The sequence below is a fragment of the Rhipicephalus sanguineus genome, chromosome 6 (assembly GCF_013339695.2).
Source record: "Rhipicephalus sanguineus isolate Rsan-2018 chromosome 6, BIME_Rsan_1.4, whole genome shotgun sequence".
Classification (NCBI taxonomy): domain Eukaryota; kingdom Metazoa; phylum Arthropoda; class Arachnida; order Ixodida; family Ixodidae; genus Rhipicephalus; species Rhipicephalus sanguineus.
Genome location: NC_051181.1, coordinates 169,340,907 through 169,368,431, shown reverse-complemented (window position 1 = coordinate 169,368,431; position 27,525 = coordinate 169,340,907). Strand labels below are relative to the sequence as shown.

Sequence of the window (27,525 nt, the reverse complement as noted above, 5' to 3'; positions counted from 1 at the left end):
TTATCGCCTATAGCACATTCAGAGTGGGCGGCACCAATAGTGCCAGTACTAAAGAAAGATGGGTCACTCCGCGTCTACGGTGATTTTAAGACCACTATTAATGCTGCGTGCATAACTGAGCAGTATCCACTACCTAACATCGAGGATACTTTCGCGTCACTTCGTGAGGGATCTCTTTTCACTACATTGGATCTGAAGGACGCATATAGCCAACTCCCCTTGGATGAGGAAGCGAAGAAGTTGGCCGTGATAAACACGCACAAGGGGCTGTTCTGCTATAACCGTCTTCTGTTTGGAGTTGCCTCAGCTCCCGCGATTTTTCAGCGGCACATGGAAACCGTCCTGGTTGGCCTTCCAGCCGTACAGGTGTACTTGGACGACGTATTAATAGCCGAGCGTCCAGACAGTAATGACTCCGTGCTCCGCGATGTTTTGCACCGGCTACAGGAAAACGGTGTCAATCTGAAGGCAGAAAAATGTCACTTCCATAAAGACTCAATCGTCTATTTGGGGCACCGGATCGACAAAGACGGCCTGCACCTGCTGGAAAAGAACCTGGCTGAAATATGCGATTCACCACGGCCTACGAATGTAAGCGAACTGCGCTCGTTTTTGGGTCTGCTGTCGTATTATCACCGGTTCCTGCCACACATGTCAGCGATGTTGGCCCCCTTGTATAATCTACTCGAAAAAGAGCATAAATGGGAGTGGGGTGAAACCCAGGAAAAATCTCATCTCAAGGCGAAACGAACGCTTCTCAGCTCACCAGTGCTGACATATTTTCAGCCCGGCCAACCAGTGCGGCTGGAATGTGATGCATCACCGTCAGGTTTAGGTGCCGTCATCTCACACCGCATAGGCCATGTGCATTAAGCCCATCGCTTTCCGTTCACGCGTACTGACGCGCGCCGTAAAAAAATTATTCGCAGCTCGAGAAGGAAGCTCTGGCGCTGGTGTTCGGAGTCTCAAAGTTTCAAGACTACCTGTTGGGCCACAAGTTTGTGCTGGCGACGGACCACCAACCACTTGTGGGTCTTCTACGAGAAGATCGACCGGTGCCTCCAATGGCATCGGCGCGTATCCAGAGGTGTGCTCTGTTCCTAAGTCAATACCGGTACCGCATCGAGTACAGGGCCGGGAAGCAAAACGCCAATGCAGACGCACTTAGCCGTTTGCCAGTGCCGACACCAGAGGCTGTTCACTCGGGAACCTTGCCAGAATACGTGCTGTCCACAGAGAATCTTGACAGTTCGTTCGTGCCAGCGGGTGCTTTGAGGGAACTGACAACTGCAGACAAAGATCTTTGTGTTGTCCAGAACTTCATGCTTAATGGATGGCCTAAACGCCTCTCATCATGTCACAGTCATCTTCAACCTTACTTTTGCAGAAGACTGGAACTGTTGAGCGCAGGTCTGCTCTACTGGGGTCATCGAGTTATCATACCCTGCAAGGCGTGGGAGCCCATGCTCTCCGAGCTACACCAGTCACACCAGGGAGCATCTGCGATAAAAAGACTGGCTCGGACGCTGTTCTGGTGGCCAGGGTATGTGGGGGTGCTATCGGCCCCTGTAAAGTTGTCTGCGCCTCATGGCGCACGCACGCCTCGCGGATAGGCCGTCGGAGGCAGTGGCGCTGGGTTTGCGAGCGTTGGGGTTTGCGCATGAGCGACGGCCACGCCACCGGAGAGAAGCGAGCGAGGCCGCCGCGGCCGCCGGGCGGGAAAAAGGAAGTCTCTTGGGATTTGGCAGCTGGCGTGGACGGGCGGCTCCCGCGGGGTGGTGGGTCCCGTGGGGGACGATACCGCAGCTTGTCTCCTTCGGAACTGCTGCTTAATTATCAAGTTCATTCACGCTTGGATACTGTGTGCCATCTTTATCTCGGAGTCGTTTCCAGCCTTCCAGATTCCAGCCCGGGGACCCGGTGTGGGTGCGCAACTTTGGACACGGGAGGCGGTGGTGCCCAGGCGTCATCAAAGGCACCGAAGGTTCGCGCCTCGTGACAGTCGACACACCAGGTGGACCAACTCGGCGTCACTTAGACCAGATTCGCCCGCGTATGTCTAGATCACCCGGGATTCCAAGGGCGGAGACTTTCGAATCAGTACCGCCCAGACGATACCGTGGATCATTCCTGTGGGTTCCTGTGGTGAGTCAAACGATGATTCTGCATTCGTGGTACAATGTACATTATATTGGCAGTATATTGGGTTGTTTGTCATGTCACTGCAGGTATTTTTTAGATTAGGCTGGCGAGCTCACCGTTATGTGAAAGCTGTTAATAAATGTGTTTGTTACACTATGATGTGTTCGAGAGCGGCACACTTTAGACCCCACACAGACTACAGAATCTGCTGGGTGCATTTCAAAGACACGTTTTCTGAACGTGTATCATCCCATATTATGTGAAATCTTCGTTTTCTGAAATGAAGTCAATCAGATGAAGTGGAATTGATGGTCGAAGTTGTAGACTGCACATATGCAAATGGACAATGCAGGGCACACACATAATGCCAGTAGACAGCATAGTGCACACGCACGCAAGTACATTCCCCCCTCCCACACAAAAGATAGATGCACAAGTGACAGACAAAGCAAAAAAAACACACAGCATGGGAGGTGTTCTTGTTGAACATGAAAACGTTCGCTAGAGCTGCAATTGAAAGGGAACTTGGCACCAGTGTTGACAAAGCATCTGCATTAAAACTGCCAATGGCAGCCATGCAGAGATTCATTACATGGCTGACGTGGCAAGCCACACTATGCAGGTCCAGTAGGGGATATACCTGAGGTCACTTGCCAAGGAGTGCCCAGGGTGACCAACCATCCCTCGACTGTCCCACAATGAGGGCTATTGTTCCGCGTCAAAAGGTACAAAAATCACCAAACATGTCCCACTATTCGCATTTCATTATTATTGTTCAGCAGCTCCTTTACTAGTAAAGGAGGCACTGTGCGAGCACTTGAAGCTCTCGAAAAATCGGCGAGCTGCCCGGTTCACAGCAGCAACGACTGCTTCTGGCGTGAGCTATAGAAATACAACTTCAAGAATGTAAGACGAGACATATGACTTCAAGAAAGTAAAACCAGGGGTGTCGAGTACTTGCCAAGCGGTAAATCAGTGTGTTTTGTGAGCAACTGTATTTTGTGTCGCTGAATTTTTATGTGGACATGAATAACTTTGTTTCGTGTCGCACCATATCACAGCGATACATAAAATAGTTTTGTCTATTCAGATATATATCTGAACTTGAACTTGCATCAGTTACAGTAATACCTCATTAACTGAAACTCTCATATCTAAAAAAATTGGCTAAGTCGAAATTTTCCGCGGTACCGAACGATTTCCCATAGGTGCAATGTATTTATTGCTCTTTACCTCGAAGTATTTCCATGCTCACTTTCAGTTATCTCAAAATCTTGACTGAGTGGAACAAAACCTTCACCGCCAAACCGTATGACAAAATACTAGCGGCAAAATGTCATACGTTTCACAAGGTTCATGCGAGGCTGCCGCGCTTACGGCAAAGTGGACACTGTTTCCGAAAGTGAAGTCGGAACCTAGCAACATAACAACTTTGTCAAGCAACCCTGTGTCGTGTCATGTGACACTATATACGTGCAGAGGCAGGCCCTGCAAAATAGCACGGTTCGTACTCGACATTTTGTTTACCGTCACAGATACGATTTTAGCATTTTAATGATGCAAGGCACGTCGCGCGGATTTTTTCGTTGGCCGTGTGATGTGGTGAGGATAACACCAAAGTCACTGGTGCTGCAAAGAAAAGTAGCCCTAATCAAAGAAGCGGATTCGAGGCTCGAAGTTTCCGGACATCAAAACGGCGCTGATTGTGTGGTTGCATGCATCGTGCCAGTCACAACATTGACAGAGAAGGCTCACCTACGACATCAGCTGGTTTGACCATTTTCTTAAGCGAAACAAAGTGGCATCACACACGGGGATCGCGGCAGTGTCGACGCAGCTACTCAAGGGGTGACGACATCAGCCGAAATGAGAAACATGCTTTATTTGATGCGAAATAAAGTTGAGTGCAGCAGTGTGGACGATCGCCACACGTGATGTGTTAAGCAACTCGAGAAAGCTTTGGTAGGTGCAAGTGTTACTGAGAGGCAGACCAGCCTTAAGCGGTCCTTCTGCACTAAGTAAAAAGGCAGTGCCAAAAAACAGCTGACTGAGAGCTCTGGTATGTCATTATTTTTCTTTAAAACCTTTACGAGCCAGTTAGGCGCTCCTGTTAAGAAACTGGTCAGTAGTGATAATGTTTTTAGATAGAACTGGACTTCTGAATAGAATTTGCGCAACTTTGCTTATTTAGAAAATTTTTCTGGTTTTTACTACTTTGAGTTAACGAGGTATTACTGTACTCTGTTTTCCTGTTTCAGAGATTTCAAGGGAAGATTTGTCGCCAAAGGTTAGAGAAAATGAATTGTTGTGGCCACTATGCTGTGTGTGACACAGCATGGTGAGAGCATGCCACACAGACAATCCGCGCTTTGCAGTCTACATGCAATGCCTGCCCAGGAATGCACCACAATTGCATTAACTCTCATTTGCTTTCCAAGAGGAACTGCCCTAGAAATTAAGTACATGGGCCTACTGTATGGCCAAGCGGAGCTCACCATCTCAAAGAGCAGGCGCACCAACTTTTCACTTTCGCCCCGGTACTTGGAGGTGAGAGTGGATGAAGAGACATTGAAGAATGTCGTGCTGCACTCTGTGGCCACTGCCTTGGCCAGCATGGTCTTGCCAGTGCCTGGTGGCCCAACCATCAGCACACCTGTCAGAGGAATTGTAGCTGAACACACAGGCAAGAATCTTCAGTCATCACAAAGCACAGGTGCTGTCCTGGCCCCACAGGTTTGAGAGAGGACTGTGTAGGGACCTGAAGTTATAATCTCGTACGTGAAAACTTGTAGCGCAAAGCAATACATGCAAAGCAGACTCTATCCATCTACTTTCAAAGTATTCTAGGCTGCACCTTCTGGCATATCTGAATCTTTTTGCTTCTAGCATTTATGTAAGCAGTCAGAAGCAGGGGCAAACCACACTGTATGTATGCCACCTCAAAGTATATTATCAATTCTTAAATCTCAGCAGCACAAGCATGAGGGGACTTGCCAAAGCATGCCAGTGTGCCACACGTCTACTGTGGCTCACATAAAATGCCCCTTCACGCTAACTCCTGGCTGATGAGAAAGATGGATCTAACTACTGTCCAAGCTGGCAAGGATCATGGCGACACTGGTACTCAAACTGATAAACAATTCAACACCTTCCAAGGGCGGCGGATGCCCTTGAAGAAGTCTGGCATCCACATGGGCAGCACGACGGCCTCCTCCAGCAGCTTCTTGGCCTCGTGCAGGTCCGCAATGTCATCCCAGCGCACACTCGGGTTCCGCTGCAGAATGTCCCGCTCCAGCAGCTCCACCAGCTCGTGGTCGTAGCCCGTGCAGTCAAACTTCTTCTCCTGCTGCTCGGCTTCCTGTGCAAAAGGGAAAAAGGCCATCACTAAAACATTCTAATGTTCCATCAGAAGAAAAGAACAAGCCATGGCTCCATGCCCATGCCCCAGCAATAATCTTGCAAAAAAATCTCTGCACTTGGAAGCCCACTTTATTCTGCATTTAGGAGCCATGATGCTTCAAGGTAAACCGTACAAGTTTTGTGTTTCTTCTTGGCTCCCAGATAACATTGGTTGCTGGTAGAATGAGCACTAAACCCCTGTCAAACAGAATGGCTTTCTCCCTATTCGAATGTGTAGGAGCAGCTTCTTCCATCCTACTGCAGTGGCAATCTAAATAGTGGCACTGCAGGCAACCACAGGGCCAGAATCGACAGGTGGTCATTGTACCTAAAGAAGCCACACCGTAAGCAAGTTACACCCTTGGCAAACAATCTGGCTTGATGCTTGGCACAGTCACCGTTCTCCTGGCAGTTCGTGAGTTGACATTCTGATATGCTGAATGGCAATGGTAGGCCACTGGTCCCGCTAGTACAAACATTGCACTGCATCGGGAAGAAGCCACGCGCACCCAGGCACTCAGTTGGTCATAGCTGTTGGCACATTCTGCGCAGAGAAGACTGCTGCGAAATGCTAGGTCACTGCCCCTGAATGAATATGCCAGGTTGCACACAACATGGCTTGTTTTTCGTGCCAGAGGCCAGTACTGTGCTTGTTCCATTAAGTGACAGTCACAGTCAGCAATGTCCTCAGACTTGGCAAAGTTGACCTGGCTGCCAAATCCTGCAGCTGGAGTTGCATTTGGCATATGATATGGTCCACCTTCACCAATTCAGGTACCTGCTCACTGATCATATTGCAGTAGACAGCCACCACATAGACGAACTCCTTTGGGGTCAGCTCGGTGCTGCAAGTGTCAGAAACACTCTTTAAATTGCAACTTTTCATCGACGGCAGCAATCTTGTTCTGAAGTTGTAATCAAATGCATCCCAGCAGTCAAAGGGACTGGCGACGCGGTACCACAGTTTGGCACTCCCATCCAAGGCGATCACAATGACGCCGTCAGATGTGGTATTCAATAGGAATGTCTGCCACCACACAAAAGCTCTATGCCTTGTCAAGTAACTCCTTCAGAAACTGTACATCACGGAATCCTTCGACTCACAGGATCCTTGCTAGTGTCATCATTGTTGTTGGCCCCTTCCATGCGGTACTGGTGTGGACAGAAGAAAGCCGCCATGTTTGCAGTCAGAATTGACAAGGCCATGGAGGTCGAAATAGGCGCTACTACCACCACCACCACCACTTGTCCCCCCTTGCACTGCCAAATCCATCGGCCACCAATTTGCCGTGTCAGCTACATCTTGGACTTGTAAGGTTTATTGGGCCTAAATATGCACTGAACACACTGTCCCATAGGGTGCCACCTACACTCGTCAACAACCTACGAAAAAATGTCAGCTCTGTCCACCCACAGAACATAAGCGCTTACTCCCGATATTCTCGAGTGTTTTAGATAGAGAAACACATTTGTGTCACTTGTTTTAGGTCGGAAGCGTCCTTGTCAATTTCGTCAGGGACTCACACGTCAGCCAAACATGTTTTCGGCAGCACTCTTCATACACGTACTGCTTACATTAGCCGAGAAACGGTCTGAGTGAAAAACCAGCTCACAGGTGAAGGGCAGGCATGCCTCACCAGGACTTGAAGTGGAATCGACTTTCATTCATCAAAATATGCCTCCTCTCAGGGAAAAGAAAGTACTACAGTGAAACATCCGTATCAGGAATGGTCATCAGAAAAAACACCTGCCTGTGCATGTGCAATACGTTGGCATGTAGTCCTGGTCTGTATTTACCGCACACTACTGCATCACCAGAAGATTTATTTATATTATTTACTTATTTATTGGTACTGAGCTCCGGTACCAGATGGGTGGGAATATGTAGAAACATACAAGCTTGTAAGCCCATACGAGTTCATAATAGCACGCATTAGTGAAACATTCTATAAACATTGATAAACACGTGCAAATATATATAAATGCACAAACACATTCAGAACATTTTCTGCACGCTTTATGTAGCGGATAATCGCTACATACGGCTACTTGAGTTGAAATATAGCTTTAGCGAGCTCGCTGAATCAGCCACATGTGCATACTTCGCTAACTTGGGCCAGTGGACGATCCTAAGGAATGTTTGAAATACGTTGAAAGAAACGGACACTTCTGTACCACCCTTGCAATAGAATTATCAATGACGATTCAAGAAACATTGAACATTTTAAAAATTACTTTTTATCAGTATTTCAGTCTATTCATTTAAATAATGATGTTGCAGTTAACAGCGTTCATTTTGCTGTCCAAGTCGACAAAACGTCTGAGGTTGCGTTCAGTGTGACAAGAGTCGAGCGGTTATTGCAAGAACCCACAAAAGCTAGCGGTCCGGATGACATCCTGGCATCATTTCTTATAAACTACGCGGGCATTCGATGTTTCTGTTTAAGTCGTTTATTTTTGCGGACTGAAAACTAGCGCGTGTGGTGCCAATTCATAAAAGTGGACAGAGTTGAGCATTACAGACCAGTATCTTTAACTAGCATTGCATGTAAAGTAATGAAACACGTGATTTATAGCTGTGTCATACTTTATCTTGTTAACAGCAACCTTATTAATCAGCATGGTTTATGGCAGGGTTCTTCATGCACGACAAAATTGGTAGAATTCAATCACGAACCAGCCTCAGCAATTGACAAGAAGCAAATTGTTGACTGTATATTTCTGGATTTCAGAAAAGCTTTTGACATTGTCTCCTGATTGCTAAACATGGATATTGCAAATTGGATGATAAGGTTACCGCCTGGATAGCCACGTATCTTCGCTCAAGACAGAGGTCTATGCCTCTCAATGGTTGTTCCTCTAAATATGTTTGAGGTCCATTTAATTTTTGTTTTCATTAATGACACCACTTTGGGTATTATGCCATCATTGAGAATGTTTGCAGCTGAGGGGGGGGGGGGGCTGGCATGTCAACATTTATATTATATATATATATATATATATATATATATATATATATAGGGAGAGAGAGAGAGTGTGTGTGTGCGCGCGCGTGCGTGCGTGCGTGTGTGTGTGTGTGTGTGTGTGTGTGTGTGTAAGCACTCGAGTCTCAATTAGAGTGGGTAACTATAATACACGTTCATAAGTAAACAAAAACTAGCGTGCGGCGAACCAGGGAGTCAAGCAGTATGCAAGAGTGCTGGCGAGTCTTCTTGCGTCGGATGGAATTGCAGAGCAGTTTTTCTCAGGAGTCTAGTTTCGCCACCTATGCACGTGGCATTCTCAGTATATATACGCTGGCAATAAATGAGCGGTGATCGACCAGTGTCGCATACGTCCTTGTAAACGTCTAGTAGGGGGCCGCGGCTGTTGTTGCAAGCCGATGGTTTAAGACGAATGAACCACGATTCCAATAGTTTTCCTTTGCTCCACTTTCGTTCACGAGCCAACGTTGTCGCATCGTTTAAGTCGAAGCTATGCCCTGTGCAGGGGTGTGCATGGGTGCATATGTTGCAAAACGTCTATGTCATTTTGTTAATAACTGGTTTGTTAAATTGGAGTAAACCTTTTGCAATCATGAATTCACCCGTCTTTTAGAATATTTTTGCATCCTAAGAGATGTGTACATCCTGCACCTGCGATTTTCTCTGAGAAAATCTTCGCTTCGTTTCCATGAGAATCTCATGGAAACGAAGCGCCTCCTTCGTTCCCAGCCCGCGCGGCACACGGCCATTTTATCGTTTTATAGCCCTGACACAAGGGCACTCTAAAGTCCTTTACGTGATGGGGACATCTTCCGCAAAGGCGTTAATGTGCAGTGACACTGTCACAAGTTGCCACTCTAGCGTCGCCAGCACGAAGTCGGTGACGGGAATGACAGCAGGTTAGGTCATTCCGTACGCAAGCAAATACAGCAAAGAGATCAGAAACGTGTTTGGAAAACAAAACAACAACTTTAATCAAGCGGTATGGCAGCTCAAGGAATTCCAGCAATACAACACTTAAAGCAAACTAGCACACGTATTTTTTAGCCATAAAACCCAACATAACTAACATACGTATAAAATCGATCAGTCAGCCTACAAGAGGCAAGTATCACACAATTAACAAACAGTAGTAGATTTTAACGCAGGCTGTACATCTAGGTTAACACCGGACGTTAATAGAGATAACAGTAGCTAAAGATGTGAAAGTTTGAAAGTATAAACAGATGAAGGCATACGTGCGATGACCGGAAGCGTTGAGTCCCCGACGATCGGATGAGAGAAGTCACAGAGAGGTCTGGCACGTCTGCGATGTCGGCAGAGTTTCAACGTTGATCTTTCCGGGAGCTAGTGCTTGAAGGCGATCTCAAGCAAGTTGAGCTAACTTGAGATTGAAGTTCCGATGCCTACGTTGCAGATATTAATTACGCATCTCAACTAGACGAACGGCTAAGTTTAGGTGGAGCCGATACAGAGCTACACTAAAAACTTCCAGAAGGGATATTTGCAGATCTGCTTCTACACCATGTTAGACAATCAACTAGACTGATCAGCAGGGCAATATCCGTTCGTGTCTGCCGCTTCTCGTACTGGGGGAAAAGGGGCCTCCTCATGGGTCCAATCATGCGCGTTTCATTGTTACCAACTCGGCCCTAAAAATATATTGACCACGCCCCTTTTTATTTATGGGAGGGTACTCAACTTAGCGAGAGTGACAAACTGCTAAGGCGATCGCATACGGCTTGCCCACGTGCAGTTTCTACCGTGAGAATGGTTCATTTCCTTGGCTCTCAGCCGGTGCGCCTTTCAGTCTATACCTGGTTCGGGGTACATCGTGGCCTTCAACGACCCTGCCGTCGCTGCCGGTACAGTTACAAAGGATCACACGTCAGCGGCGAACGTTCGAAGAAGAATACCCCTTCGGCTCTAAAGACAACCCTCTCATGGTCAAGCGGTCCCGCTGGTGAGCGGGTGAGCGCGGCGTCCAATAATCGGCGTGGCGCCGGGTCGCAAAAATGGCAATCCGTGACAGACACATGACTTTTCTGCAAAGGGCCCTTCAGAGCAATGACATGGGCTTGTTGTGAAGTACTGTACTTTTCACCTGCGTTTGAAAGGAAGTAAAAGGACGAAGAAGACTGTTGGAAACGACTCCCCCTCTCTCCGTACAGGGGCAAGAGAACGAAACGTCGCTGGACAGCTGTCAAAGATGACCACGCCCTTTTTGGGCCCTCCGCAGTTCAAGAAGTCCCTGCCGCAACGATGTATTCACAATACCTTCTCTATAGCTTAATCCCGAGCGTCCGGCTAATCAACAATAGTTACTCATTCGCAGTAGCACGGCATCAGCGTGGGAGGGCGGAGCCCGTTAATGAGTGTGTCACTGCTTCGCAAAATGGCAATCCATGGCACTACGCCTCTGTTTGCGGCATGGCAGCCAGTTACATGGCAGCCAGTTACATGGCCGTAGCGAGGACAGCCAGCCCAAATCGGCAATGTTCGCACCGAAGGGTCTTTACGACTGTGGAAAGGAATTCTAGAAAAAATCCAGATAATTTCCGGCGCAGGTGGCTGTTTTGGTCTGCGGTACATGAGAGTACGAAAAAATTTCGGGGCGGGGGGGCTACGCCACTGATGGAGAGCACACCTGGGATGACCCTTTTTGGGGAATCGGCTGCTCGTTCAAGACGCACAGCGTCAGAGAGTTGACACCGCAGGTGAGTGGATCGCCATTGTTTTTTCCCTCCATCCCACTCAGGAATGCTGCTCCGGAATGTGTGAGTCACTGAAAAGCTCGAGAGAACTACGACTGGTGTCGTCGCTGTTGGGGCCGGCAGGGCGAAGACTCCACGATTCCCAGTATCCTTCACTGTTCTAAGGTCAGTGACGTTGCATTTGTGCTGAGGCACAACAGCACCCCCGCCAACAAACAATGCATCAGGAGGATGAGCTGCTCAATGTGGCTCGGCTGAAGGGATGCGGCCAGACCCCAGGTTCATCCATGGGTCTGGAGGCGAATCTCGGGATCACTGCTGTCGTTCATGGCATTCCACATGAACACGCAGCTCGCACAGAGGTTCCTGTAGATAAGACGAACTCGACAAGGCAACCATTGTCAAACCACACCCAACGCTGCAAGTGCCCTCTGCACACGCCTCGAACTTCCAGACCGGACTCAAACAAATCAAGCCTGAAGACATGTTCCCACTCTTGAATAAAACGAGACGTATCTCATGCTGACAAGTTCACCAACAGGCCTCAATTTCAGCTTAACACCCATAGCGCACAGAAAGGGCAGGAACACAACGTGGCCACGATTGCGTCCACGTTGTATCTTTCTGTTCCTGTCCCTTCTGTGCGCTGTAGGTGGTAAGATGAATTCTCTCAATTTCAGGTGTTGTTATAAGATCAACTTTGAGAGAACACAAGGATTGTAATTGTACTACAGCTGATTAGGCAGGAAAAGTAAACAACCAAGGAAAAACGAGACCAAGTATGAACCAACTAGTCAGCAAAGAAGTATTGCTGCAACCAAGGAAGCCAAGAGAAGCTCAAAAGCTTCGCTATATCCTTATGCTCTCGGTAACACGCATCACAATAAGAACACAAAACGGTGCCACTAAACTATGAAGTCAAGCTGAAAATAAAGCTTACACGCTTGACATTAAACAATGTTGAACTTCCTTTCACCCAAAATGCTCACGCTACTAGCACAAAAGAAAATACAACTCAACCTTCAGCTAGCCCTGTTGAAACACAGTTTCCTACCCAAGCGAGAAAAAAAACTATAACTCAATAGTTTCTGCGTTTACAATAAGCACAAAACTGACAGCTTACAACAGATTTAAATATAAATATCATGACAAATGGACTGAATAAGCTGTCATCATGACAAATAAACTGTCTAGTAATACTTCAATGTATGCTGAGTTATACACACATGAAAAAACATCAGCCGACTAAAGTTATCTAAAAATTTCAAAATTCAATACGCGGTCAATGAATCCCTAAACAAAAGTTACCGCGGCGCTTTCACGAACATAGCCTTTCAAACGAACTCTTGGGAGCCGCGCATTCCACGACTTTCACGACGTGCGATCTCAACAAAAGAAGAAGCGATTAAACTGCCTGACAGAACAGGTGGTTGCGCACTCTGTATCATGACATCCAGTGTGTGAGAAGGCGGCCCTGAACGGTATCTTATTCTCATTGACCTCTTCCTCGGCCAACCACCACCCTTTTTCCACGGAGGGCGACGACCTTTGTGAGAACTCCGTACTACACGACTCTTCGCGGCATTCCTGCATCCATTGTGCAGTGAAACAGGTGGGACCAAGCGGCGACTTCGCAATCTGGATTTCTGTGAAACTTTTTCCTTCAAGATGTGTGTCGTGCCTAACTTTGAGCTCAAAACAGTCTGAGCTTCAGACTTTTTTCTAGGGCCTTTTCGCACTCTCAGACATTCCACTGGGCTTGGCGTCTCGACAAATGACGCTTTCTACAGAACCTTTTGCCCTTGGAACGCCTTGCAATGCTAGGAGCCTCATCCATTGTACTCGCAAGTGCAGAACTCTCCGTTGACGGCTGATCTAACATATTGTCACGTGGTCGTAACGTCAACGAAGACAGCAGTCGGCGTGTTCAAGATGAAACTGTTTATTTGGCCGAACTTGTGGCCAGGAAATGAAAACTCAAACTACAGCAATGCACACTGTACACTGATAGCGGCGAACAGGGCGTCAGCCGTCGATAAAACTGCTCATGGCTGGGAAACATCGTCTTTTATACATCACGCATCGAACTTTCCAGTCTTATCACTGGTTGTCACGCAAGCTCTGGAATAATCTAGACTATTCGTGTCTGGCACGCAATCTTAACAAAACGATCTAATACAATCGCGAAGCTTCTCGAACACTGCGGCGCGGTCAGCGTCGAGCGCTGATAACCGTCCTTGCTGGTCAAACCCGAATAGATCAAAATAAAAGAAGAAGCAGGCGTGGCATTGGAACAAACCGATGTAGCCGTGACCCGACGCCATGACCTAACTGCAACCTACTCCGCCTACTCCGTCCTACTTACACGACCTACTCCGCCGGGCTAAAGGTACGCAAGATAAGTCCACCACCACAGGTTCGCCCGCCCTTAAAAAGGCGAGTGAAGCAGTGGTTCCTTACATTCATCAAGTGTCGCATAACCTTAAGAAGATTGCAGGCAAATCTAACACTCGTGTTCTGTTTTCCACCCCATATAAACTGGGTAACTTGTGCAAGAAAACTAACCCCGATAAGAAGATTAGTATAATATGCCCGAAGAAGCACAGTAAGCCATTTGTTCAGTGTAAAACGTGCGTCGTTTACCGGATTCCTTTGTCATGCGGCCGGTTTTACATTGGGCAGACCGGCCGCTGCCTCAATGATAGGCTCAGAGAGCACAGCAACAAAGTGGGCAAGACTCCCCCTGACGGGTTTTTGGCGCTACACTGCCATAAATGCACGTGCCGACCCAATTTTGAACAGACTGTTGTAGTTGGCAAGAACAAGTCCAAAATCACTAGATTAGTAATCGAAGCTGAACAGATAGACTATTTTGACGAAAGTTGTGTTAGCAAAACGTCACTATCTTTGAGCAAAAAGGAATTAGACTACCTGCGCATGTGTTAAGGTCTGTCTGGTTGCCGGTGATGCAGAAGTGGTCAATTTCGTCATAGGAGGTTTTCAACCCTGTCATGTTGTTGATTGTATTGCTGGTTTTTCATGTTATATGCTAGTGGTCACTTGAATGTCGTGTGCAAAAAAGGTGTAAAGTAGGCTTGGTGAATGAAAATAAACGTTTTTTTGTTGTCAGTAGCGCCAGTGTGTGTGTCTTCTTCCCTTCGTCCTTGTCTTTTCGCGCCCACATCCAAGTGCTATCACTTGGTAGCTCAAATAAAAGCTGAGCTACATGACATTTTTGGAGTGCCACTTACAACTGGAAAAGAGGCTCAGGCAACATCTGCCAAAACGAGTCGAAGACGCGTCGCACAGAATTTTATTTTAGATATAACGCGCACCCGTGGTACCGATACCGCCGCATGTCTCAAGTTATGACAAAACGCAAGCTGGTCAACGCGTGTGTGCGACGTAGTACGCGATAGATCCTTGAGCTCTTTTGGGGACACGATCACTTTCGCGAGATTTTCGCGCCGTGTTGTGCAGCAGCTGTTACATGTTCTAAGCAGACGTGAGCTGGTCAAGCCGTTAGCGGCGCGGCAGCTCACCTTGCATCGCTTTCGTGGCGCCGTGCGCCAGCTGGCTGTTTTGTTCGCGGACGGGGCGAGTTGCGCATGATCTTGCGAACGTACGTGATTTTGTCCCAAATGCGTATGCTTGAGAATATCACTTCAGCTCTTCAGCAAACCTAGCCACATATTTTCAAGCGGGCAATGCAGAAAAAAACCAACGCGCACGCGGCGCAAAGTTTCGTTTGCTGCCACGGCGGTAGCGTTTGTTTACGTTTACGCTGGCTGTCCCAGCGTTCGATTTTGCAATCTTCGGGCAGCTTGTGCCTGCTATATTATTATGGTGCAGGCCGAGGTTTTATTCTTGTTTTTCTTTCTTTCTTTTTCATACCTCACAATAAAGAAAGCTTCGGGTTGTCTCGGGCTTCCCACACACGTGACCAAGACGCTGTTTCCTGTCCCGACCGGAACTAGCTAGCTGACCCTCTGGCTAGCTCCGGCTGCAGCTAATTTCCTTGGCATGAGAAGACTCCTCTGTTAGTAAGTGATCCAGGTAGGCATGCTGTTTCGTGGATTCCATTGTACAGCTGCCATTCAAAACCTCTTGTTCTTTCACCAGGCCTTCTAACATTATTTTTGCCTTCTGCATATTTATCTCCAATCCTACTTTAACACTTTCTTGGTTTAAGCCTGCAATAATTTTACGCATTTCGCTGTCATCACTGCTGAAGAGCATGATGTAATCTGCAAATGAAAAGTTACTCAGATATTCTCCGTTAATCTTTATTCCAATCCCTTCATTCCAATACTTCTAAGCTTGCAATGAACTCGAAAAGCTTTTAACCTCGCAAGGAAGACTGGACGAAAAGCATTAATATGAATGCGCACAGAAAGCACAGTATGAGCATCTACACTCGTGTTTTTTGCCCAGTTAAAAACTAGCTAAATCTCTGCGAAAAACTGCACAAACTAAACAGGGACAAGCGCAGACTAGCAACTGGAAGTTTATTGAAGAAAGCACACATATAAACACATATAAACACATGTGGGGGCCTTCCTGGAGCTGTTGTCGGTGTATTTACGCTCGACTCTGGTAGAGTGGAAAGGTGGCGTGTATGGGCAGAAATCGGGGGGTTTGTATTGGTTCCCATGTTGCGCCTATACTGAGTGAGGTGTACCTAGGTACGACTGATTGTGACCTCGAAGTGGCCTTGGGATGTGTAGCACTTAAGATATGCGTTACATTGATGACTTTCTTGTTTTTGTTGAAAAGAACAATTGCATGAATGCTAGAGTTAATGTGCTGAAAATGTTCAAGGAGAAGGGCGGGGTTTGAAATTTACTTTTGAGGTTCCAAAAGAGGATTGTATTCAATTTTTGGATTTGAAAATTAAGATCGGGCAGGAGCACACATGTTGGTTGTATTCGTCTCGGTCAGTTAAGCCCATTCTCAATTTTCATTCTTGTCACTCCAAGTTAGTAAAGAATGGTATCGCCGCATCGTGCTTGGAATCTACTTTGCGCATGTTGTGCCCAAATCAAATGCCAATGGCTCTTGATGACCAGATCAAAAGACTTAGGGTATCAAGCTCTCCTGGAGGAAACTTGGGGTGTCTTAGTGAAAGATTATTGAATAAACTCAAACAGGAAGGAAACGGAGGTGGCGACAGGGTGGCCACTGATAAAGATATGCCCACTGCCTGCATTCCGTATCTTCATGCTTTCTCCCACCGTATGAAAAAGGTGGGAAACCGGTATGATGTTAAGGTGGTTTCTTCTTCTAGGAACAAGTTGGGCCGAGACTGCGCAGCAGTGGATAGGAAAGTCGAAGGCAAAGGAAAAAAGCGGAGTGAATGTGAAGTCGGGAGGGGTTAGTTGAATGCGGCAAGGGTCTCATCCCCTTGTCTTGCGGAAAGTGCTATATCGGGCAAGCCAGGCGGTGTTTGAACAATCGTCTAATGGATCACAGGGCTTCGCTTGCATCGCAAAGTTTGCAAATGTCACCTGTTGCTGCATGAAACAAAGGTGCTGTTTCGGCATAAAGATAGGACAGCACAAGAAGTGTTCGGTTACGTTACACAAACTAGTGCTGGATTATCTAACCGCCAACCTCTAATCGTTCACGTGGTTTTTTCCTGTTATTTATATGTGTGTTTCCTTCAATAAACTTCCAGTTGCTAGTCTGCGCTTGTGCGTGTGTCTTCCCTGTGCCTGTTAAGTTTGCGCAGTTTTTCGTAGTAATGGAGTACCAACTCTCGCCCAGCGCTCAGTCCTTTTAATAGCTGACATGCTTTGATGCCGTGAACAACAATGGGAAAAAGGGACCTCCTTGCTTGACCCCCAACTTGATGGGAAGTCTTGTGTAGAAGCAAGGGAGCCACACAGAGTCTTTGTACAAGTTGGCATCAAGTGCTTCTTGAGGGATCTCAGAAGCAGCCAGCTCACACATGCTGTTTACACTCAGTTGAGAGGCCTCACTTCCTGTTTCTTGAAGTCGCTCGGCTGCGAGACTCGTCAAGGGTTTTTGTGCACTTACTGCTGGTAATGGCCTGCACCCACCTAGTCACAACTCAATGCAAACCACAGATCAAAGCTGCAGCTCCTAGGGCTGCTGCGGGAGTGTTAGCCACTAGTGCAGTGCAATCCAGAGAAAGGTCAGACTCACCTGTGCAGATTTGAGTCAAGTACCCCTATATCATTGATGACATCTCCAAGACTTTTAGTATCTCAACTGATTATGAGGGCCATATAAGGAGGTTCATTGTATTCCGCAGATTTTTCAATTGCTTGATTAAGCGCATGGCTGCAATCGATATTTGAGAACCTTTTCCTGAAGCCAGCTTGCTTTCTAGCTTGACTTAAGTCAATTGTTTGTCTTACCTTATTCCAGATTACTAGGGATGGACAAATAATAAATTTGAGGTTCGAAGTGAATAGTGGTTTGGTAGAATAATTTCCAACTGAATAGTTCGAGTTGTGTATATCCCATATTATAAAGAAAAATGAGCACTTATATCATGACCCAACTTACTTGCACAATATGTTTAAGAATTAGAACAAGGCTAGTGCAGATGTCACTTGTTTGGTTGAAAGCCAAGTGGATGCAACTTTCAATATTGTATTTTTGGACATGCTTGAAAAACAAGGACGCAGTGAGGCACACAGAAAACCACAAATAGAAGTGCTCTAGCAACTGAAGTTTATTGGAGCATCCTGCCTGCATTTTACACACGCCAACTTGAACCATGCGATGTATGCTATAATCAAATAACTGGTCGCATGTGTCAGCTTCCCGTCGGTTGCTTTGTCACAAAAGGAATTGTTTTTCCTCAACTCGATGATGCGATGGCATGTGTGACATGGCTTAAGTTGGCATCTAAAAATGTAGGCAGGATGCTCCAATAAACTTCAGTTGCTAGAGCGCTTCCGTTTGTGGTTTTGTGTGTGCCTAACAGTGCCCTTTTCAAGTGCGTCCGAAAATACAATATGCCATTCCAACTAGCCCAGGAAACGGCACTCTTCAAGTCTGAATAGTTGCAGAATTTGAGTAGACATAGAGTACAAGTTATAAGTGGTAAAATATGTTACGTGTTAAGACTTGCTATATTTAGTGCATAAAAGCTCGCATAACACACTTCTTTAGACATAAAAAAGAAAATCGAGGCGCACGTAATATGTCCACCACCTAACCTTGAAGTGTCCCCTGACTAGGTGGTGGCATGGCATAGTAGCCCCAAGCTGCAGTGAAACTGCCTTTTCAAGGGTGTTACATGCAGTCAAATGTACATCCATCAATTCGTTTTCAACACTTGGAAATTTTGAAAATTTCAAATTTGTGTCGAAGCGAATTTGAACATTTGGCCATGCCTACAAATTACATTCATGAATATTGCCACATGCCATCATGCATGAGCCATCCACTGTGGCACGTAGATGCTTCATAGTGGAAGATGAAGAGAATATTTCTCTGGTTTCAAGGAAGACATGGACACCTTTTGGTTTGCCCATGACATCACTGGTGGGTACATGCACGTTTGCTTCCAAGTTTCTGCTACCACTACTAGCACCTCAGAGACAGCAGTCCCTACGAAGCAGCCAGCCGAATTCACTCCCTTGTCACTATGACAGGAAACAAGGTCGTCAACAACGACTATGGACTGTGGATGACCACTTTTCCTTCCCACATGCTTTTCCTGCGCCATAGACATGTTTGAGGATGTAGACGACTGGCTTAACCACTTCAATCAGGTTGCTGGCATCAACAAGTGCGATGACGTTCACAAGTTGCGGAGAGTTTACTTTGCATTGAAGACTCTGCAAAAATTTGGTACGAGAACTATGAGGGTTCCTTTGCGACGTGGAAAGAGTTTAGCCGACAGCTCGGAGTTGCATATCGCAATGCCAAAAGAAAGGAGAGAGCTGAACAAGTTTCTAGGAACCAGCAGCCAAACGAAAAGTCTATGTTCGTCGAGGACGTGCTTCATCTTTTCAGGCAAGCAGACCTTGGAATATCGGAGAAAAAGGAGGTGCGACATTTGAAGCATGGTGTAAAAGAACAGCTGTTTACCAGACTTGTATGCAATCCACTGACAACTGTGGCCAAGTTCATCAGTGAGGGAACCACGATGGAGTGTGCTCTCCAACAGCGGTCATCAAAGTATAAACACCACGACATCATGGCTACTGTATATTCTATTAGGTCTGACTGCGAAAAGCAGGCCCTCGAAGACTTCATACAAAGTGTCGTGAGTGACAAACTAAGTCGAGTCCAAGCAATGGGACTGCACTCGCAGACATCATCAGGAGTGAAATCTGACAGGTGGTGCAACCACTCACTTGCACCACCGAGACCTGATGTCCTAACATATGTGCCACCATCAAGTCCCATCATGAAGACAGCAGACTGGTCATCTCTGTTCCCGGACATCTCTCCACATCCAGCATCCGGCTCAATCTTCCCAAGCGCGCCTACCGTATTTTGCAATGTATAAGGTGCACCTTTTTTCTGATATTTTCGCTGGTGTGTCTTATATACGCAAAAAGTGATGTGATTCTGTGAGGCCAACATGTTCATATTTCATTTGCAAGTACGATAAACTGAGCGCGAGGGCATTCGTAAAAATATATCTAACCTTGTTATAACAATGAAGCGGCTGTGGTCTTAGATGTCAGCTACTTGCTGTTCAAGCAGTGCGGCGACCACGGAGATACAGCCGCAATAAAAGCCACCACCGTCAAGCGCACTATTGTACTGTTTGAATTGTTTGTTCTTAAACAAAGCATTAAACCCACAGAACTGCGGCAATAAATAAAAAAAGGGCACCACAGCGTTTCATTGTAACATTGTAGCGGCCACAATAGCTTACAAAAATGAAAGTACCACTTCATTATCATCATCAGTTTATGAGTGAGGTGTTGCTGCAGTCTAGCAGTAGTCACAGCTTCTGGCTTTTGGTCGCCACTTACGTATTTGCTCGATTCTACCGCGCTCTCGATTGTAACACGCACCCGTTTTCCGCGTCCAAGAAAAAAAGTACAACGTCGATTTTAACGCGCACCCATTTTTCGTGGGAGAATTGAACAAAATAAGTCCGTAGGAGTCCACCTTCGCACCATAGAGTTTCCTAAAATTACCTACAGGGGACTCTGGCGCTGCGATCATTCAGCCACCATGGGAATGATGGGTAGTACACGGATTTGCCTAGTCTTCGTATTGTGGGCTTCGAACGCACTTGTGGCACTGTTTATTACTGTGTTTTGGTTTTCTTTCAGATAAAAGAATGGATCGTTGTGAACTTCGTGACCAGATTTGAATTGCTGAGCCTAAAAAGGTTAAAGTGGTGAAGTGCAACTGCTGACTTTTGCTGGACTTCGTTTTGCGACAAAGCGGATGCAGGCGACGCGGAGCCAAACGGAGCCAAAAGAATGAAGTTTAGACAAATCCGTGTACTACCCATCATTCCCGTGCTGGCTGAAGCGCCATGCGTTGCAGCTCCCACAGATACTAGCGCCAGAGTTCCCTCTAGTGCATTTATAGGAAACCTTATGCTTCACACAGTCAGAAGAACAAGTGTTTGGGTTTTAAATAACTAAAGTTTCAAAAAAGAAAGCACCAAGTCCAACGGCGGGCCTTGCCGCTAAAACTGTCACCACTACGGCGGCGATACGAGTCACGTAAGGGATCAGTCCTCGTTGCTGTCAGACAACTCCTTGTCGCTGTCAACACTCTTCGATTTCGGGAAACTGGCCTTGCTTTTGTTCACTAAAACCTTTTTGTGAAGCTTTGCTGTAAAAAAATCTTATGCTTCTGTTTGCGCCAGTCTCACACACACGTTTTGGCAACTCTGAACGACCGCGATGTGGCCCGATTTCCGTCCGTCTCTGCACATGTAATAACTTTTCTTTTAAGTTTGACATCGTGGTGCACTCGTCGAGTATTTGGAGTCGGCACTTCCATGCCACCAATGCGAACGCAGAACGGGATGACAAACTCCTCAGCACACGTACGAACTGAAACATCGAATAGCGTACGCTAAGTTAGCGTTAGCGTTTGCTGCCCACTATTCCCGTCACTTAACGGGAGCCCGCAAGCGGTTAGCGTACGACACATGCGCAGTTGCGAGAAAAGCCAACGCAAAGCTTTGCGTACGCTATTCGAAAGCTCCCTAATGACAGAAATGGCCGAGGTGCGTAGGAGACCGCCATTTTGAAATGCCGATGGCAATATCATAACCGAGTTTCTTTTTTTTTTTCGGTACTCTATTCTAATGCGCATGCGATTTTTGGACTCGTTTTGCCGAAAAAAAGGTGCGCATCAGATTCGAGCAAATACGTACGTTTTGTATGCATGTGTAGGTGTGAACTGCGTGGCGCGATCATCATGTATGTGTTCCCGCCAAGCCTCATAATGCTGTAGAGGCAACGCCAATGAGGTGCTTACAATGTTGCCTAACACTGTAACTCAGAGGCCGACAACGGCAACCCAGTGATGCTGCAAACTGAGGCGGAAGAACTTTTGACAGTGCGCCAGAGGATGTGGCTTCGAAACCAGTGGAATAAACACTGGTTTTCTCTGCCTTAGGACAGCGTTATTTACAAGTTTTATACTGCTGCTTACAGATGTTCAACGCTATGCGTGACTACGCATTTTGCAATGAATGTACTCTGCGTGCGTTGTTGTGTTTGATCATGTTGACAGAGGTAAAAGTAGATGCGTCTTATATATAATTTTTTCCTGCGAAAGTCGTAAAAAGTAGGGCGTGCATCTTATACAAAGGTGTGAGTTATACATCGGAAAACACGGTCCATATCTGCCACCTGATCAAGACAAACCACTAGTAAGGCAAGTGCATGGCTCACATCTAGACTTGTGTAAATAGTAAATTTTAGGTCCGAAGCGAATTCGAAGCGAATAGTAATTTGGTCGAAGCCAATTTCGAAGCGAATTTGAATATTTTATATCACATATTATAAAGTAAAATAAGCATATTTGTCATGACCCAACTAACCAGCGCAATATTTTTAAAATTGAAACAAGGCATATGCATATGCCATTCTTTTTGGTTCAAAGGGAAGTGGAAGCCACTTTGAGTAATAGCAGGATTTGACTTTCGGTAGAATGCAAGTGGTAACCTGTAAGATATGTTACGCTTTAAAATTTACTATACTTGGAGCATATAAGCCAGTGTAACAAGCTTTTCAACCTAAAAAATATTGAATCGATGCGAGGGTAATATAGTAAAACCTCATTAATTCGAACGCAGTTATTTCGAAATCCCGCATAATTTGATAGATTTCTGCGGCCCCATATTTTGCAATGTAAATTTGAGTGGATAACTTGCGGCTGTCAGTACCAGCCTGGTTAATTGAAAAACTTTGGGTGCCATGTGCCAATTCCCTGATCCCAGTTTAGCCGCAAATCAGCAGAAATGATGGCCCTTAGGAGCCACAAGTCAATGCAATGTAGTGATACTAATGAGTGACAAGTGAAGCATCCCAGCCTCGCTACTGCCAGCGCACGAAAAAAAAAACTAAACAAAAGGTGGTCTCGTGGTCAGCTGAAATGTGCGCCTGCGGAAAAGACGTGCTTCACTGCATCACAGCGGTGACACGCGGGCAGCATGACGCATGCTTCTCTCAACGTCAGCGCGTCACGATTTACCCATTCCTTCTGGGAAAATAAAGAAATTAATAAAGGGCGGTCTGACGGAATTCGCGATGTATGCGAACCTCCGATTGGCGGTCGTTCCGGCAATTTGCGCACCTGCACGGCTGGCGGAGTACTTGCCTGCAACGCCTACTTTGAAAACTCAGTTTGAAAACTTCAATGATCATCTTTTCTACCCAGAACACATCGCGAATTCCGTCACACTGGCCATTATTAAATTCTTTATTTTGCCAGAAAGAATGGTCGCATCATGACGCGCTGACGCTGCGAGGAGCAGGTGACATGCTGCCCGCGTGTCACCACTGTGTTGCAGCGAAGCACGTCTTTTCCGCAGGCGCGCATTTCAGTTGACTACGAGACCGTTTTTTTAGATGCGAAGCCTCTTATCGCGGAGTTCAATCCAGTGGTGGTGGTGGTGTGCGGCACGACCACCCTTACTGCGCATGCGCATCCTCCCCTTCTCTCCTCTCCTACGCTCCCCCCTCTCGTGCGCCTCATTCTCTCCTGCGCACCGCCGCGATGAGCGCCTTCCTACGCTCCCCTCCTCTCGCGCGCCTGTCGACCGCGTTCCCCACTCGCCCTGTGAGAATTAACGGCCAGGCTAGAGGGAAGACACGACGCGCGTAGCGTTCCTCTTCGCGTTCCACGACGCTAGGTTGGTAGCATGCTCGAAATAGGTAGCATGCCCAACGAACGCCAACGGAACACGATCGTGCAAGTGCTCCGGCTTTTTTTCCTTTCTTTTTTTTTTCTTGCGCTGGCAGCAGAAAGGCCCGCAGTTTCCCCGGTTTAGCAAAATTGGGACCAGGTATTGCTGGAAGACAACCCTTGTAGCCGCAAACTAGCAGGCACAGCAAAGGACCACCTCTGATTACTTCCTGTAGTTCAAGAACCCACTTAATTAGATTTTTCACAGTCCCAGCGACTTTGAATTAACGAGGTTTTATTGTATGTTCATTTAAAGTTGAAGTGGGACTTCGCGGCAGTGCGAATTTCTCCTGGAAAGGTGTATTCACGGTATAGCACACCTCCACTGCAGTGAAACCACCTTTACAGGTGGTTACATGCGGTTTATATATGTCTATTCGTTCATTTCGAATACTTCGAAATTTCCTAGAATTTAAATTCGTTTCGAAGCGAACTCGAATACTGTAATATTCGAAGTGCTCGAATATTCGCACAAGCCTACTCACATCGGATAACCGTCCACACAGCTACCACTGCGACAAAGTCGGTCACGTGTACCCATAGGTCGGCAAACTCACTCACGAGTTGACTCACTCAGATGGAGCCGTGAGTCTTGATGTTTTGGTGAGTCTGAGTCTGTATGAGTGCCGTTGAGAAAACTTTTAGTGAGTCTGAGTGAGTCTGGCTGAGGATAATTTTGGCAAGTCTGGTCCGAGTGAGCCTTAAGCTCGAAATATATTGCACGAGTAAGTCCGAGCGAGTTCCCCATTTTTCGCCGTCCTATACGTGTACCACAACTGCCTGTGCCAGTAACCAGGTCTCCGTGGATTCCACCCTGATGTCCATGCTATGGTGAGTGCCCCGGAGAAATCGAAGCTATCTGACTTGCTGTCCCTTGGCGGTCACCTTGCCGATCTGCGTCACCAATTATCCTGGGAATAGACTTTCTTTGCGAATGCGGCGCAATAATTGACCTACGCGAATTGCTGGTGTTGTTGGAGCACCCCTTTTTTTCCCCTGAAGCTGAAAACACCGAGTTACCAAAGACAGCATTACGTGTTTCCAGTTAATCTGTGCCTCTGCCCCATCGATGCAGCCTTTTGGTCGGTGTGGAATACAAACAGGAAGTCCCCAATGCTGCAATCACGTAGGCAAATTTGTCTTTACCTCTTGCATGACAAATCTGTGTGGCTCAAGGGATTTTCAGCCTGGAAACAGGTTGGTTTACCTACCCGTCACGAAATTCAGCGACAAATATCGTCATCGCACCAGACACATTGCATACTTTGAGGAAATTGCCAACGTCCAGGGTTCGTCAACATTAGCTGCTCTTTCGCCATGCAACCATTATGCCACGGCATTCGCAAGCACTCTCAACCTTTAGCACAACAAGAAAGCCTTTTGGATATACTCAGTTCATTTCGGGATTGTTTCGCTACAACATCGAAGGCTGTAAAGACGTGCAGAGACAGAATGAGTAGGTAAGTGACAAGAAGTGGACTGACATTTGCTTCGTAAAACACATTAAGTTTACTGATTACCATACAGGTGTGGCGACGTTCTTTTCAGCTGCGGCCGCTTCTACGTAGGGCAGACAATGGGCCGCTGTGTTAACCAGAGATTAATTAAACATAAGAGACCAAAGGCTCACCATCGTTACATTGTGCAAATGCACACTGAAATTCGATGAATGTGTAGAATGGCCTGGCACATCCATAGTAGCAGTAATGTATACGTGAGCCAACCCTCGATTAACTCACATAAAGAATAAATATAACGTACAACTCCACCCGTTGACAAGCATCGCCTCTTGCCTGGGCACACAAGTTTTTATGCCTGCTCACACTTGCAGTACCACATTGCCCACTGAGGAAGAAAAAGAAGCAAGGACAGGGAGACTTGCTGTCAGCTGAAATGCTTAGAAGAGCAAAGCGCACCTGTAGACGCTGGAGAACGGTTGAGTGCCTTGGTGCAGTCCAGAGCAATCAGAGCTGAGTCTCAATGAATTATATAAAACTCAAGTGGCACTCTGGCCTCCCTCACAGCGTAGCTGTTGGCAGCATTTCCCCCCAACTTTGTGCAAAGGCCCTTCAAGAATGGTTCTGTTTTTTTAAATCTCGCTATCTTTGGCTACATTTTGGCGGTAGTCAAAACACAGTGTCAATTCAATGATCCCTTGGCATTTTCGCAGTGGCCTACAGTTTATAATACTATTTATCTCTATCCTAGGGTTCTTCAACTTGATCATGCATAGGCTGAATTTCACTACATGCCTAGATGGAGTATTCACACAAGTGGAAGAGTCTGGTGTTGGGCCTGTTGGTACATAGCTTGGAAAATCGACGACAAACCTAGCCTTGAAAGACACATACACAAGAGACACGAGAAGTGTGGTCATCAAAACTCCTCTTCTTGTGTGCGTGTCTTTCAAGGTTGAGTTCGTCAATTTTCCAAACATATGAGTGGATCGGGAGGAAACAAAGAATATCTCGGCAACCTAAGATTTGCAAAATGACATAGTGCTCTTCAGCATGATGGCAACAAATTGCAAAAAAATTATTGAGGACTTGAACCGAGAGAGTATTAAAGTAGGCTAAAAACCAATATGCTGAAGACAACAATAATGATAAGTTGCGCAGTGCAAGAGAGAGAGTGCATGATTGGCAACCAACCCTCTGAGTCTGTACCAGAGTACATATGCCTGGGTCAACTGCTGTCAGGGGATAGGCATGGACTGGAGTGCATGCAGCCAGCATGCAGCCAGCAAACCAAATCACCACAGGCAAACTGCCACTGTTCCTAACATGAAAAGTATACAAGCACTGCACACCTCCAGTCCTAACATATGGGGATCAAAGGATAACAAGGAAACTTGAGAAGAAGTTATGGACCACATAGCGTACAATGAAAATGGTAGGTCTAACATTAAGAGATTGGAAGAGCGTAGAATGGGACAGAAAGCAAACAGTCGATATTCTAGCTGATATTAAGAGAGAAAAATAGACCTGCACAGGCCACATAGAAGACAACTTGTGGTCAGTAAGGGAATGAATGTTACGGCATGGCCTCCATGACTGTACGCCGGCAGGTTCTGCTCCAGCTGTCCCATTCCCTGCACTCCCCAGCAAAAAAGTGTAAAACGCCGCGCGTGTCTGGCTATCTGGCTACCCTGAGAGGGTGCATTTAGCAGAGGCATGCGGTGCCAGCGGAGGTCGCGGTAGTAAGCAGACTGCGTGACCCCTCAGCATGCACATTGGCTCTTTTTTCATGCTTCACGGTTCATTCTCATGTCCAAGGGATGACGCAGCACCCAGATCTTCCAAGTGCACTGAAGGCAAGTATTTTTTTTAAATGCGAAGCATTTCTTAGCGAACTTCTGCGACTTTGAGCGCATGCCTGCATGCGTGCGTGCGTGCGTGCGTGCGTGCGTGCGTGCGTGCGTGCGTGCGTGCGTGCGTGCGTCCGTCCGTCCGTCCGTGCGTCCGTGCGTGCGTGCGTGCGTGCGTGCGTGCGTGCGTGCGTCCGTCCGTCCGTTCCGTCCGTCCGTTCCGTCCGTCCGTCCGTCCGTCCGTCCGTCCGTCCGTGCGTGCGTGCGTGCGTGCGTGCGTGCGTGCGTGCGTGCGTCCGTCCGTCCGTCCGTCCGTCCGTCCGTCCGTCCGTCCGTCCGTCCGTCCGTCCGTCCGTCCGTCCGTCCGTCCATCCATCCATCCATCCATCTATCTATCTATCTATCTAGCCGCCTACGACTTTGTGCTCTCCTGGTCGCTTGGTTCATCGAATGTGCACCAAAATTGGTATGGCGCAACATGACTATGACGAACATAAATGACAAGTCATAACATGAAAATCATGACACGCATGTCATGTACAGCATGATTTACATGCTACGCTCATGGTGCGCTGGTGGCCGTTTCGCTAGTTTGATATAC

The 27,525-nt window shown here is 46.9% G+C and overlaps 1 protein-coding gene across 1 annotated transcript in view; it reads right to left on the bottom strand.

Moving 5' to 3' along the window:
* LOC119397705 (katanin p60 ATPase-containing subunit A-like 1) overlaps nucleotides 1-27,525 on the bottom strand; it is a 120,641-nt gene that overhangs the window by 21,636 nt on the left and 71,480 nt on the right. The window contains exons 4-5 of the mRNA XM_037665125.2: nucleotides 5,281-5,500; nucleotides 4,638-4,813 (exon numbers count right to left, since the gene is read on the bottom strand). Coding sequence (XP_037521053.2) covers nucleotides 4,638-4,813; nucleotides 5,281-5,500 — 396 coding nt within the window. The remainder of the gene's footprint in view (nucleotides 1-4,637; nucleotides 4,814-5,280; nucleotides 5,501-27,525) is intronic.